The following is a 15,992-nucleotide window of genomic DNA, read 5'->3' as shown; positions in this document are numbered from 1 at the left end:
TAAACATATTACCTGATAATAAGCACTAGTGGTTTCAACCAAATTTTCTGTCAGGTAACTGTGTCCGTAATTTGAGCCTATCACAATTTCCAAGATGGCCATAAAAACTAGCATATTTGAAGACCAGGAACTAATTTTACTGTTTTCTATGGCGGGGGAATCATGACATTTTCCATCACAACCATAACATTCTAGAATGTCACGTTCCAGTTTAAGGATCCCAAAACTTATTGCAAATCTCATTATGACAATATGAAGTATGTCTGATAAATCCATATACAATACGTAAATTCAATCTGCAGCACGCTGAACTAGCTATGTGGAGGGCTATGATATGTTCAGATTTAGCGTGAAAATAATTGTATTTATTTGCTTTAAAAATCTGATAGGAATTAGAAATTGAATGTTTAAATGTAGCAGTAAGGGCAGGAAATAAAAATGAGGAAAAGTGCTCTTCCTCATAGAAACATGGATATTTAAAGATAAGGAATTGGCAGACAAATAGACTAGGCCAGACTAGCCAATATGGTGCCCTTGGGATGTATGTGATTACAACTTCCACCAGCCCTAATCAGAAAGGCCAATTGTCAGGGCATGATGAGAGTTATAGTCCTCCCATCTGTCCTCCCTCCCTCCCTCCCTCCCTCTGCCAGGCACCACACTGCCTATCCCCAGACTAGTGAAAGCACTTTCAGGCTTTATGATCTTGCATCTCTAGTATGCATGAAGAGGACTGCATTTGCAATGTAAAAAGGTAATGGTAAAGGGACCCCTGACCGTTAGGTCCAGTCGCAGAAGACTCTGGGGTTGTGGCGTTCATCTCACTTTATTGGGCAAGGGAGCCGGCATACAGCTTCCGGGTCATGTGGCCAGCATGACTAAGCCACTTCTGGCGAACCAGAGCAGCGCACGGAAATGCTGTTTACCTTTCCGCCAGATGCTGTTTACCTTTCCGCTGTTTACCTATTTATCTACTTGCACTTTGACGTGCTTTTGAACTGCTAGGTTGGCAGGAGCAGGGACCGAGCAACAGGAGCTCACCCCATCGGAGGGATTCGAACCGCTGACCTTCCAATCGGCAAGCCCTAGGCCAGGCATCCCCAAACTTCGGCCCTCCAGATGTTTTAGAGTACAATTCCCATCTTCCCCAAACACTGGTCCTGTTAGCTAGGGATCATGGGACTTGTAGGCCAAAACATCTGGAGGGCCACAGTTTGGGGATGCCTGCCCTAGACTCTGTGGTTTACACCATGGCGCCACCTGCATTCCTATTTGCAATGTAGGGAGACCATATAGAAACAGAGAAGTGTTCCCTTCACCCCATGCCCAAAAAGGTTATGGGGAACTCCTGCCCATTTTGGGTTATGGACATTATGTTTGGAGTCAGAATTAATTTCATACTTTTGAAATACTAGCAGCGACTATTCCAATTAAGAAAGAAATGGTCAATATGGAAAAGTGTACAGAACAGCAATATGAGGTATAGCAGTCACTCACTGTTGAGCACATTTGAGGAGAAAGGCGTTCTAAAACAACTATTGAGCACGTAAACATAACTTGATCAATCACAGCACTGCTCCCAGTGTCCTGAACAAAAGACAGCGGCTGCCACAATCTTTTACGAAGCAGCTGCAATTTTGTTTAGGTAAATTAAAATGAGTCTATATTTTCTGGTGTTTTTAAAAAGGGCAAGCCTGCTTCTGAATTTGTTGTTTCAGCAAGAGCATTACGGTAGAAAAGCAAAGAAACAAGACAACATCAAGGTGGACTCCCTATGGATCAGTTTTTCATTGACTGGGATGGGGGGGGGCAACAAACAAGGAGCAGGCCTGGCTATCAAGATGGCTCCCAAGATATCAGATCTGTACATCGCTTTTGTCAAGTGACTAAACTCAGTTAAACCCGAACTGAAATAAATCTTTATGAACACAGGCTTAAACTATGTAGACATATCCTGACTCTTTGCTATGTAATTTCTGTTCCAATTTAACTCTCATTTTTCAGACTTGGGAGTTATAGTCATTCAACCTGTAAGCATGTTTTTTTTGTGTTGAATTCTGAACCAGTACATTTTTGTATTTAAAAAACTCCAGTCTGGAATAATGACAATTTGTGTCATTCCAAATTTATACAACTGTTACTAGCTCTTAATGAGCTCTTTTAGAACTTTATTTACAAGTTAAATTTATATTATGATCCTACCCATAAACAGAAATTGATTTGACAAATACACCAATTTATGGCTTGGTTTGCTATAGGAAAATTCAAGCCTATAGCACAAACGTAGGAATAGTTAACAGTAATAATTATGGTAATAAGCTATTATTTATGGGTTTCCCCAGCCACTCTGGGCGGCTTAAGCTAGCTGGCTAGCTATATTCTGTATCAGCTTACAAAGCTCTAATATAGTTCCACAAATACTAAATAAAGGTATTTAAATTACTCTCCAAACACAATGGGCATTTCCTTGTCTTTTCTTTTCATCACTTTGATAAAGAGAGTATGAACGTGGCGGGGATAGACATGCCAGCCAAAAATGAAAGTTTGCAAAAATGAAAGCAGGTATTTTCCAAGTAAACATCAGACCCCAATTTGCTGTTCTGAATTCATTTAAAAGTTTTGTCCATTAGAGACTGAATTTTAGTACTGACACTAGGAATACTGTGTAGATGTAGGATAGATAACAAGCATGTAGCAAAGTTAATAAGGGAGGAGTGGGGAACCTGCAGTCCTCCAGAGATTGCTGGACTTCAACTAGCCATGATGATTAGGGTGGATGAGAGTCCAAAAACATCTGCAGGGCCACAAGACTCCACTCCCCCCTCTGTAATAAGGAATCTCACTTGTCAAGGGGCAAGGGAGGTGCCCCAAATGTCTAAAAGGAGAGTATCATTTATGAAGAGCTGAAGACGGCTTTAAAGGCCAAACTATTTCTTTTTCCGTGGCTTTTGAAGGTGTGTGCAACTGTAGCTAATACTAAAAGTTCTGGCTGCAGACAGCTTCACAGTTTGATGTCCAAGCGCTACTCATGTTGTAAGGCTGAATTAGCAGATGTGTAACTGCAACAGAAAGAAAGAAAAAGATCATTTAAAATATTCATAATGGGGGTGGTGGTATTTAAAGTAATGTAAATAAGCTTTACATTGAAACTGCAAACATTTAAGAAAACAAAATAAAGTACTGGTTGTACACAGTTCACTTAAGCACAATCTACTGCCTTCTGCAAACAGAGTAAAGCAATAAATGTATCTGAACCATAGTTTTGTTACTGTAAATACAGAGTCTCTTAAAATATACTAATGCAACGTCCAGACTATCTTTTTCAAATAAGCAGTCACCCAAGTGGAATGTGGACAGTCAAAATATTTTTGTTAGGTTCAAAGACAAGTTTTTTAAAAAATGATACACCAACTCAAAATTAACTTTATTTAAAATACATAGCACAGATTGCTTTTGTAAACAAATCAAGCAGCATATTCATGAACTAGAAATTTGTTAGTAAAGTCAAACTCCCCTTTCCATTCTTCAGTGTGAAGCAAGTTCATGTAGGGTGAAACATATACTGTCAACTGTATTTTTAGTAACTACTCTGTTGAAAAACATTTTCAGATTTCCTGGTATGGCTATACAAAATACATGATTTCAATTTAGCATATATAGCCATTTAGCATATTTTAAACTATCTAGCATTTAGGGGGTAAACGACCCTTTGTTTTTACAGACACGAAGAAGGAAACTAATTCTTAAAACTTTACAGGAATAAAGTACAACAAATGTACCAATATTTAAGCAGTATATGTAGCTAACTACATAAGGATAAATTGTTAATCAACTGTAAACACAGATGAACTGAAGTAGGTATTGTAGATTGGCAAACATGGAAGACCCTGATTCCTACAACAAATTCCACACTAAGGGCATAACTAAAAATTTCTCATGTCAAGGACAATCTGATCTTCAAATTCTAAAGAAGAACTTAAGCAGGGGCAAGGGGAGGAAAAAGAGAATTACCCTCCAAAAAAGTAAAATGTTTAAGTGTTGGACAGAGATGGGGAACCTGTGGGAAGGCAGTAATTTTTGATAATACTCCCCTCCACCTGCAACCCCACCCCCATGCCCTTCAAAAATATGGTAGCCCCAAAATCCTATGAAGCGGATTTAAGGAGGGGCAAGATGGACAAGGAATCACTGAAAATTTCCTTCCAATAAAATTGTGTTTTATTCTTCTGTTGGAAGCCGCCCAGAGTGGCTGGGGAGACCCGACCAGATGGGCGGGGTATAAATAATAAATTATTATTATTATTATTATTATTATTATTATTATTATTATTATTATTATTCCAATTCCTCTGCTGAATGCCTTCTGTCAATAGAGGACAGCTCTGGATTCCACCCTTGGGCTGCAACATGATACAAACGCATTGGAGAACACATTCATATGATTATTTTGTTAGTATGGATCCAATCCACCGTTTAATGTGCACATCTGTACTGCGGCAATCTATTCCTATGCAGTTTTTAATGACATAGTATGACCTCTGTTCACATCATTCTTCTGAAAAGAAACTTCACAAATTTCTCAGTGAGATACTCATAATTCTCAGTAGGATATTCGTAATTCTAAGAGAAACAAGCCCCTATCACACATTTTCCAAGTGAGAGTGGTTGCCCACAGCCATTTTACCCGCTTGCCTCGCTCCACTTCCACCTCTGAGCATCGAGCAAAGGTCTGAAGGGGAAAGCCAGCTATATTTGTCAAGGTTTCTCTACATGATCAGAAGGCCGAAAGTACAAGCTGACAATCAAATGGAAGGAGACTGCACAAGTGCAACTGCCTACCCCCTTCAGGCATTTGTTCAAATGCAGAGATAAGATGTGGAGCTGGGTGAGTGGACCAGCAGTGTGGCCTCCCTGTGGTTTCATCATGTGGATCCACTTTACAGAATGTGAAGGGCGCTACAGTTTTAAACCACTGCCGAGAGCCCCGGTACAAAAAGTAATGTTTCAAGTTAGAATTGAGCCTGAAAGGAAACTAACGTAACTGGATTAAAAAGAAAGTAGTAGTATCACTGCAAGTGCAGACTACTAGATGCACTTTTCCAAAAAAACATTTTTAAAAATTATTCTACAATGTGAAGCAAGTTATTAATGAACTAACTTAATTATCAGGTGGCAAACAGTACACCATAAGTGAAAGTGGCTCTATTCCAAATGTAAAAAAGAACCAAACTATAGATAGTACAGTGGTAAGCATACTTCAAAAGTATGTTTTTATATATAGTACGTTTCCCTTTATGCATATATTTTCGGCAAGCAGAAAATACCCAGACTACACATTTAAATTCATTTTAAATAGAACATATTACTGTACATTGTTTAACCAAACTCAGCATTAGTTTTAACAACCAAAATGAACACATATTTCTGTGTAAATGTTATTTTAATGATTCCCTGCTGCACACATGCAACACTACCCAATATCAATAAGAATAAGGCAAACTCCTGAATGCAAAATTTATGCATGCCCATTAGGGCTGCTGGGATACAGCTTTATTCACCATGCTGAAAATGCCAGCTTAATTTTCCTACACTCCATAATTTCTACTTATCAGAACCCGTATTATTTTGAGGAAGAAGTCATCAAATTATGCGTCTAATGGCAGGGACTAATTTTACATTGTTCTAAAGTCAGGCATCATTTATTCTGTCAGCAGCACACTATAATGCATAATAAAAAAGCTACTAAAATTTAGGCAATGAAGACCCAATGACTCCCCCCCCCACTTGAATTCTATTGAGTGCATGGTTAGATGATCTTCCAAAACAGTATGGGAAGTAGTAAAAGGAGGACTTGCCCCTTTCTCTAACAGAAAGACCCTACTGCATCTCAGATCCTAGCATGAATGGAAACAGCCCTTCATTTTACGCAGGGACAAGTCTGGGTCCAATCCATTATGTTGCCAACAGTACAAGATCATCATTTGAATATGCAGTAGGCAACTGGTATCTTAAAAACCACATGTTGCATCCAACTAAATAATTGCATAATGTCTTCCACAAGTGCAACATAACTTTCCCTTCCTCTCCTTCCTCCACATTCCAGAGGGCAGATTTGTGGACACACAAGGGAAGAAAAGTTGTTCCACACATGCAATTATTTTAGTTGAATACAACTCCACAATTTTAAACAATGCCCACAAAGAAAGGTGGTAAACGTTTTCATCAGAAGAATGAGATACCACTGTTACTAGCAGTTAGGTGTCTATTAAATTACAGAAACCTTTTTTTTAAAAAATAAAAATAAAAATTTCTATGCACAGAATTGCTCAGTTCAGACATCATGTTAAACCACAGTTTAGCATAACAACAAGCTACAGTGAGGTTTAGGTTCACACTCTCTCGCCCCTCTTGCTTCCATTGTTGCTTTTCTATTGCTTGCCCTGTTGTCCAAGCCAACAAACTGATTAAGGTCTATTATGCTTGTTAGTCAACTTCAAAAATGGGATGTGAAGATATTTGTTTAAATCAGGCATCCCCAAACTTCGGCCCTCCAGATGTTTTGGACTACAATTCCCATCTCCCCCGGCCACTGGTCCTGTTAGCTAGGGATCATGGGAGTTGTAGGCCAAAACATCTGGAGGGCTGCAGTTTGGGGATGCCTGGTTTAAATGAACTATAGTTAACTTCATCACAGTTTAGGGTTAGGACAACACACTAAACTGTGATTAACAGGAACCAGAAGTGAATAAGTTTCCAATTTCCTCAGAGCTACACCAGGTTTTTATCACATTAAACTATAATTTGCACGATGTCCAAACAAAGCCAATGAATGTTTCCAGATGCCAACACTGATGTGATAAATCCATTTCTTAAAATCCATTCTTTTCATAAAAAGTGTAACACAATAAAAACCTAAAATACCAGACAAAATGGGCAGTTTCAAAGTGTTATTATTTTAGATGATTACCAATAAGAATGGGCATAAATTATTATTATTATTATTAGTAGTAGTAGTAGTATTTGTACCCCACCCATCTGGCTGAGTCTCCTCAGCCACTCTTGGCAGCTCCCAATCGAGTGTTAAAACAATACAGCATTAAATATTAAAAAACTTCCCTAAACAGGGCTGCCTGTCCTTTGGACCTATGAAACCTATGAACAGAGTTCTTTGGATCTATGAACAGAGTTCTTTGGACCTATGAAAATAATATCTTTAAAGGTTTTTGTTTTTCAACTTATTTTTTTTTAATAGGATCATGCTGTTTTTATCATGTGACACAATTAGTGATGAGAAATACAACTCCCCAATTCTTTAACTTTTAAATAATGTCAGGGAAGCATAAGCCACTAAGTCATCCTGTTTAAATTTTTAGAACTTCAATACAGTGGTACCTTGGTTTAAGAACAGTCCGGTTTGAGAACGATTTGGTTTACAAACTCTGCAAAATCAGAAATAGTGTCCTGGTTTGAGAACTTTACCTCGGTCTAAGAACGGAATCTGAACAGTAGAGCGGTGGTGGGAGGCCTCATTAGGGAAAGCGTGCCTTGGTTTAAGAACAGTTTTGCTTTAAGAACGGACTTCCGGAACAGATTCAGTTCATAAACTGAGGTACCACTGCACTTGTAAAGTGTGCCATTTTCAAGTAAAGTTTTGAATATAACATTTTAAAAACACATTAAGTGAGCTTGATTTCCTAATCAAACATAAGTGAAGCAATTTTATTTCCTGATCAAATATTTCGGTTCAACTACTTTTCACTACTGGGGGAAAAACCTTTTTTGAGATATTTAAATACCATGTAAAATTATTATTGTCTACTTTTGGTTAGTTTTGTTTACTAAATATAAGTCAAATGTATTAATCAGAAACCAATTATTGCAACATCAGAAAAAAGCCAACTGCATTCTTCCAAAGAACACACATCAGTGGATAGTATAAATAAGCTAAAAACATATCCCAGAGAAAATTACATACCTTCGTCAAACAAACATCATTGTCACTATCCCCCATACCAAAATATTATGCATCATGTTTATGCAGCATGTTAGCTATTCAACCAGTTGGAGCTATCATTTATTTTTCACTGCAGGTCCCACAGAAGTTGTTCAAAGTTGACCAGCGGATTGCCTTGTCTTTTGTGAGAGGGGCAGCAGGAAATGCTCCAGAGAAACCTCTTCTGCATATCTATTTTGCAATGTTGCGACATGAAGCACATTTACAGTACTATGCCACAGACGGCACAGAACACAGCAATTATATAAACATGAACAGACTCAAACTATTACGCTGGGTAATCACAGCTCATCACTTTTTTGTTTACCCTAATTTCTTAAGAAAGTGTAGCTCAAGAGCCTATAATGTTGGAAACTTGACAGGGTGCTTTTGTGGTTGATTTAAAAAAGATAGTCTGGGTGCTAGACTCCAGGACATGAAAAGCAGGTATCTGATTACTGAAATATCTGAACAACAAAAACATATACCTACATACACACACACACCTGTTGCCATGTGGTTTTCTGCAAAACCCACACTGCTTACTAGGTACCCAAAGACTTTTGCTCTCACTGGGAGATAGGTGATCCGAGCTCTCTCGTTTTATAGTAGAGATATTATCTGGAATGAACAATGGAGGCTCATCTACTGAAAGGCTTCTACTGCTTCTCCTCTGTCGAGGCTGAAGATTCCTCTCTAACTTTCTGAGTTTCAGTTTCTCTTTTTCATCCTCTTTCAAATTATCCAGAGGCACACCTGCGGAATCTCTTTTCCCTCCTTCTTCTTTAACACAATTATTGGTTTTAAGAACGGGGTGTTTCGGTAACTGCTTCTGGTTGTGGTGTGCCAATTGCCCCTGTTTAGGATATGCTGGTCCCGACACTGTGTGTGATATTTCTTTTGAACCCGCATGATGGCTGAAAGACTTGTCGCTTGCTCTCTCTGTGGACACCTTCCGTACCTGTGGTGAGATTTGGCCCCGTGGAATGTTTTTCCCTAACAATTGCAGAGGCTTCTTTAAGGCAATTCCAGATTCGCAGCCCTGGGCCTTCACATCTTTATCTGCATGTTTTTTCTTAACTTTCACTGGCTTATGAAAATGCTGGAGATCCCCACGCTCCTCCACTTGATGTTTCAGACTTACTGAAGACTGGCTGCAAACAGATGACACAGTATGTGTTTTGTTGTGTAGCTCTTGGTTTACGGAAGCTGTTTTCTGTTGGGCAGCTGTAGTTTTGTTTTGTTTAGACCTGGGGTGCTTGGGCTTCAAATTTTTTACACATTTTGATGAAATGCCAGTATGCCCATCTTCCTGCAAGCCTGGTGACTCATGCACTCCCATTTTTACACTGTCAGACTCCTGATGTATAGCTTGGACTGGAATGTACTGAGCAATACCATCTTCTAAAGTATTTGTTTCTGATTCGGCAGAAGTGGTATTAACACCTTTTGAATCAATCTGGTCAAGTTCCATGCTACCTAAAGGAAGATCTTTCAACTCAGCCTTTCTAGAGTCATCTGAGGGCTCTTTTTCGGCATCTGGCAAGCTGATCTGATGAGCTGGCAAGCTTGAGCCACAGGCAGGCTTTCCATCTACAAAACTGGGCTGAACTGAAGGGGTTTCCTGAATTTCACTTGCACTCTCATAAGCTGTTGTAACAAAAGGAGTATCAGCCTTCCCTGTTTCCTTGCTTTCCTCATCCAGTTTAGCTTCATTCAGCTCCTCAGTTTTAGTGTTTGCCTTTTCATCTGAAGGCATTTCAGAGGTGAATTTATTAACCATGGTCTCATTCCCTTCATTTTTAACTAGACTGCTATTTTGTATTTTATTAGTTTCTGTAAAGGCAGATACTTCCAAACCTACTCCATCACTACCATAGGGTAGCACAACTTTTGTCACGCTTTCAGTTTCTTTAGTTGGGGAACTGGTCCCTGGTAAGTGAGAAGAATTCCCTACTTCATTAGCTGCTTCCTCAATTTTTGCCTGATTAGGAATTTTATGTTCACTATCTGCTTTCACTTCATCTGAAGTTGCACAACATGCAACCCATTCTGCATTGCTAGAAGGTGGTGGTGGGGATACTTCTAGTGCCTCTTGTTCTTGGCAGGATTCATTATGACTGTGCTCAGGATCTCTTGAATGCTCTTTGGCACTACTATTTTCCGATTTAGTCTGCCCTTTATCCTGCTGTTTCAGTCCTCCCTTTTGAGCAGATCCAGACTTCACAGCTGATTTTTTGGGGTTAACAGATGGTGACGCGTTTGAACGTTTGGCTAGTGTGCTCTGCCGCAGACTTCGTACTGGTTCTATTAAAAAGACAAATGAAGTGTTTAGTATTTTTATCTATTTGCCAAATAACAGACAAAAGGAACAATTCTGTACCTGCTTACCTGGAATGAGCACAACTGAACTCAATGGGACTTACTACTAAGTAGGCATGCATAGGATTGCATCGTAAACTAAAAATAAGCTTATTCGTATAACTTAACATTGTGATCATAAGTTTATCTTAACACATTAACAATTCCTCATTATCTCTGTGATGACGGTTGATGGCAAATAATGTACTTCCACTTAAAATATAAATCTGAAGCATTTATAAGTGATAAAGGTGATAAACACAAGAAGAAAGAATATATACTGGTATAACTATATCTAGGTATCTGAATGCGTTCACTCAACAGTGAACCAAGACTCCAATACACTGATCAGCCCACACTAAATCAAATGCACAGATTTGCTGTCTATAAATGTGAACTTCCTCAGAAGACCTACCTTGCGTCATTAGACGTGGAGATTTTCTTGGCGATTTGACTGACGTTCCATCCATTTGGTCCCTCAAATTCCTGTTAGGTGAAAGATCATCTTCATCAATGGTACGGCAGGCAGTTTCCTTAACTCCTTCATCCATAATATCATCAAGTCCAACAACTAAAAATAGAAATAAAAATCCTAAACCTTAAAAGTATCTATTAGGGCTGCAGTCTCATGAAAGTAGCTGGGAGACTTAGACTAACTAAAGGGAAATGATGCACGGGGAGGGGGCACAGAGAGAAATAAGACTGAAGGGATAATTGGGAAGCATGATATACAAACTATCCCACTGGGCAGGTAAAATAAGTAGTCGTCCAGAGCAGTATATTTCTCATACATGGTCCTTGAGAAAGAGTCATAGCCAATTTTAAAGGACTCACATTTTATTGATTTGCCACAGGAAGTTCTCAGTCCTTAAATGATCAGCTGTCCCCTCACTGTCCCTTCCCACCTAAGAGAAAGAGAATTTAACAATGGAAAGAGCTGATCCAAAAGTGACAATCTCCTTTACCTTTTTAATTTTAGAGATTTGCTTTTAGATTTTTAAAACCCAGAACATATTAATCTGCATCATGAGAATTATTAACAGATGACTCGCCTGCTAAGCTCCCAGTCAGAAACTGAGAACCATAGCCTAGGGCTGCAGCCCTCTGCACACTTAACTGGAATATGCCCCACTGAACTCAGTGGGATTTATTTCCATGTAAAAATGCACAGGATCAACGTTCAATGCCATATTCCTACCCCGTTACTAAGGCCAGTTCACACATGAAGAGTGTAAGTCAGGCCTGCACAACTTCTGTTCGGCCAAGCTAAACAGCCCTCCGGTCATGTGACCTGCAAGATACTCATCAATCAATTCATTTCTAGGATTGAACCCTCAAGCTCATCCATGGAGTGACTAGACCCACTCTGTTCCCTGTGGTGAATGCACTGGCGAAGCAGACCCCTCCCTCAAGAGTCAACTTTAACAAGTGGGCAGGATTGCCCATGAGGCAGGTGGGAGATAAAGGTCTGTGTTAGACAGATGCTCCGAGAGTATATCAAAAAGTTCCTTTACTATCCTGGGTTGCAATTCATCCAGCCCTGATGACATAAACTCGTTTAAAAGTAGCTGGTGCTTTTGTCCTTATGTTTCTTTTTCCTCCTGGCTTGTTATTTCTAGATAGACTAACTACATAATCTACAAAATACAAGTCCTGTAAAAAAAAAGAAGAAAAAACATACACCAAAACAACAAACTAAAGGAGACATCAGACTATCACACTTTCAAATATGATTACAACTGCCAATTAATCCCAATGCCCTAAAAAACTTTTAATTCTAATCCTTCTCCAGCTTTTCTTCCCCTACACGTGACAAAGCTGTTGGAGGTAGTGTGAACATTTCCATTAGCACCCAAACAAAAATCTGTTTCACTTTGGCATCTTCCTACCTATGCTAGGATTCACAATTTTATTTAAGAAAGTCATAACAGCCTTTGCAGGCAAAGCTAATCCTTAATTTGTTTATTTGAATTATTTATATGCTGCATTTAATGGGCGATATCCAATCCCGTCATCCCATTTCCCCCCTCCTCCCCTCCCCAAATCTGCTTTGAAGTGCTAGAGAATACCCCAGAACACATCTGGGGACAAGTGGGGTGGCAGCGGGGAAGTCCTTTTGTGCTAGTAGAAATCATTGTGCTTACAAGGCAGTTCCTTTACACTGGATACAAGCCTTGTACACAAGTCAGTGTAAACAAATACATTAAAACTCATTCAACTTCAGGCCAAAATAAATATATTAAGTTATAGTGAAATATGCCAAAAAATCTATACTTCTCTACAAAACTGCCACTTTAAGAATAGTTTCAGCATGTATATCTTTCCAGTTATCTTGATACCTGCAGTCATACTCCATCAATGTCATATCTACCCTAGGAATAAACAACTGAGAAGCCCTAGGCTAAAACTGGCCCCTTAAGGGATGCCCCTGCTCATACTTCTATTCACTTTGACCTGCATTTTTTTTTAAAAAAAAAATACTACCCACAAGGATAAAAGGAAAGAAAGGAGAACAGCACAACCCCTTGTGTCTCCCTTCACTTTCATCTTTACCAATCTGAAGACTCAGAAGGAAGAGGTAGACTTTGAAATATGGCAGCAGAGAAAAATACTTCTGCAAGCCTCCGCTATCCAACAAGGATGGGTAAATGGAGTTCTCCCCACCCTGCCCTACTGTTTCAGTACTGTGAAGTAAGCGGGTGAATAGACTTGTCCCCAGGCATCCTACATTCCTCACCATAACCTCCATTTTAATTCACAGGAACATCAGTTGCTATCTAATGTTCTGCACATTTTTGTAAAAAACCAAAAAGATACAGGATGAAAAAATCAAAAGCAACTGTTCTGAGACACCAGAACAAATGCCTCCTAACTGAAAAATCCCGCACATGACAGCGACTTTTAATGAAAAGGGGATTTTCATAATTTCAAAGCCTTCTGAGATGCAACAAGACAGAAAAACATAATGGGTAAGAAGCACTTGCCGTTACTATCTTCTAGAACAGACATCCCCAACTTTCGGCCCTCCAGATGTTTTGGGCTACAATTCCCATCATCCCTGACCACTGGTCCTGTTAGCTAGGGATCATGGGAGTTGTAGGCCAAAACATCTGGAGGGGCGCAGGTTGGGGAAGCCTGTTCTAGAATAGGTGAACAACAAAATGATTAGGACAATAAAGTAAATTAGTTGGATTAGGAATCACCACACGCATAATTTGGAAATATTTAAAATACAGTTTGTTCCTAATAAAGGAAGTAGACAGTGAACCTGATATTTCATCAGCTCTGCTGAGAGACCAGCTCCACTGAGTTATTTCCATTCCAGGGGGTCTCATAGGAACTACCATATAACTTAAAAATTTGGTCCTGAGTTACTTGTTTTCTCCCCCATACCCCAATCCATTTTATATCATGTCTTTTAAGTGTAAACCTACGGGCAATGACTTGTATTTTTATTTGATTTCATGCAAGCCACTATAGGAGCCTTCTGAGCTGAATAAAAATGCTTTAAATAAATATACATGCACACAAACGCCAGAAAAAAGTAATATGCCAAAACTCCAAAGGAAAGACAGGCAACATGCACTGGAAATGAAGCAACAAGGGGTGAATTCCAACTACCAGAAATCTGACAACGTTAAAGAAAATGTAGTCATAACAAAGAGCCAAGTTTCTACAAGTACTAAATGGTTATACTTTGAAAGAACTAAACATGGAACCAGTAGAAAGCAAGGCATTTCTAGCCAGTACAGTGGTACCTTGGTTTGCGAATACAAACCGTTCCGTGGAGGCGTTCGATCGCTGAGGCATTCATTTGCCAAAGGCACGCTTCTGCACATGCGTGAAGCGCTGATAGAGCGCTTCTGCGCACGCACGCGCTGCGCAGATCGCATCTGCGCATCTGACGCCGCGGAACTCGGATGTAAACACTTCCGGGTCTGCGGCGTTCGTAAACGGAGGTGTTCATAAACGGAGGTAGTCGTAAACCGAGGTTCCACTGTAATCCATATCCTTTAATAGCTAATCCTCAAGGGCCATTGAGACAGGTGGGTGGGACTGCCCACATACTAATTTCCAAACATCAGATGACACATTTTGCTTTGCCCCTGAAATTTTTAACTCAAACCACTTGGGAAAAGAAAGGCACATATCCATTTGGCTCTGCCAGTATTATGCATTAGCAAGTAATATTTGAAAAGACTGGAGAAAATCATTAAATGCAATTTTACATTTTGCTATTAGCAAAGCTATTGTACAAAGCAAGTGGATACGGCATGTGTCCTAGAAATAACTGCTATATTAAGTTAAGAATTCTGCTAGTTGCTCTCAAGACATGGGACTGTATGCTGCTCCGCAGTGTTCAAAATTAGCCAGGTGCTTTTTGCTCCTGGCGCAGTTCCAATTGCAATTACATTCAGCTTTCTGGGCACCATGTTGGCAACCACAGTTTAAAAAGTTCCATAGTTAATACCATTTCCATTTCCACTGTGTATGTTTCTCTTTCTTCCATACTGGGGCAAGTGAAGTGTTATAAGAGCAAGCTACAGAGATCACAGAATCATAGCATTAGAAGGGATCCTGAGGGTCATTTAGTCCAACCCCCTAGCGAATAGACATTCCGTTGTGGCAACTACAACTTAAGATTCAAGGTGCCATTTGGTGACCACCTTATACAGTGGTACCTCGAGTTCCGAATGACTCAACTTACAAAATATCCAACTTACGAACTAAAATAATTGGCGAGCGCTTATGAATTTTTTCGACATCCGAAGGCCAAATCGGGGCCTCTGTCTCCGCCGCCGCCGCCGGCCTCCTGCCAGATTGCTCCCGGCACCTCGCTGACCAGCCTCCGGACGGATCAGCCCCTATCTGCCGCTGAACAGCCTCAGGCCGGATCGCTGCCAGCACTGCCGGCTCCCGCCCGGCCGGATTGGGCCCTCTCCGCCGCCGCACGGCCTCAGGCCAGATCGCTGCTGGCACTGCCGGCTCCCACCCGGCCGGATCAGGCCCTCTCCACCGCCGCACGGCCTCGGGCCGGATTGCTGCCGGCACTCCCGCCCAGCCGGATCAGGGCCTTGCCGCGCCGGCGGCCTCCCGCCGGATTGCCGCCGCCTGCGCTCCCTGCACTGAAAAGGTAATGTTGCTGTGCAGTTTGCATGCCTTTAAAGTTTTTCGCACAAAAAACTGGGTGTCTGGGTCTTTTTTCTAGGCTCCAGAATGAATTAATCCGTTTCCAATGCATTCCTATGATAAATTGCTATTCGACTTACGAATTTTTCGACTTACGAATGTGCATTCGGAACGAATTAAATTAGTAAACCAAGGTACCACTGTATACCAGAATACCTAGCACTGTTTCCACCTCCTTGTACTGTTTCAGAAGCAGACTTGCACCTATATAAAAATGTAACAAGGGGGCCCTGGGTCCCATGCCACCTGGATATTGCCCTGCCTGTCTGTAGGTTTGGATATGCCATGTCAGAAAGCTTCTTCTCTATGCACCTGTGTCCAGAGGTTGCTCTACATAGAGAAATGTCAAGTAGCCAAACCAGTCCCAAGACGTATAAAGGTAAATGCCTCTAACAATGCTCACCATTTGTCATTAGCTTGATTAGGTAGACTGATGGAAGAGCATCAT

At 40.4% G+C, this 15,992-nt stretch overlaps 1 protein-coding gene across 15 annotated transcripts in view; it reads right to left on the bottom strand.

The window, feature by feature from the left end:
- The window catches only part of PHF3 (PHD finger protein 3), a 54,455-nt gene that overhangs the window by 25,374 nt on the left and 13,089 nt on the right, over positions 1–15,992 (bottom strand). For 7 of the 15 annotated variants that reach the window (XM_035109693.2, XM_035109689.2, XM_035109697.2 and 4 more), the window contains 2 exons: positions 10,770–10,925; positions 8,500–10,300 (listed from right to left, as the gene is read on the bottom strand). In XM_035109693.2, the coding sequence (XP_034965584.1) occupies positions 8,500–10,300; positions 10,770–10,925 (1,957 nt within the window). Of the gene's footprint in view, positions 1–8,499; positions 10,301–10,769; positions 10,926–11,188; positions 11,260–15,992 lie in introns of all 15 variants that reach the window. The other 8 variants (XM_060272521.1, XM_035109694.2, XM_035109699.2 and 5 more) reach the window with 3 other exon arrangements.

Source organism: Zootoca vivipara, chromosome 3 (assembly GCF_963506605.1).
Source record: "Zootoca vivipara chromosome 3, rZooViv1.1, whole genome shotgun sequence".
NCBI lineage: Eukaryota > Metazoa > Chordata > Lepidosauria > Squamata > Lacertidae > Zootoca > Zootoca vivipara.
The sequence above is the reverse complement of the archived record's forward strand: the minus strand, read 5'-3'. Positions and strand labels throughout refer to the sequence as shown.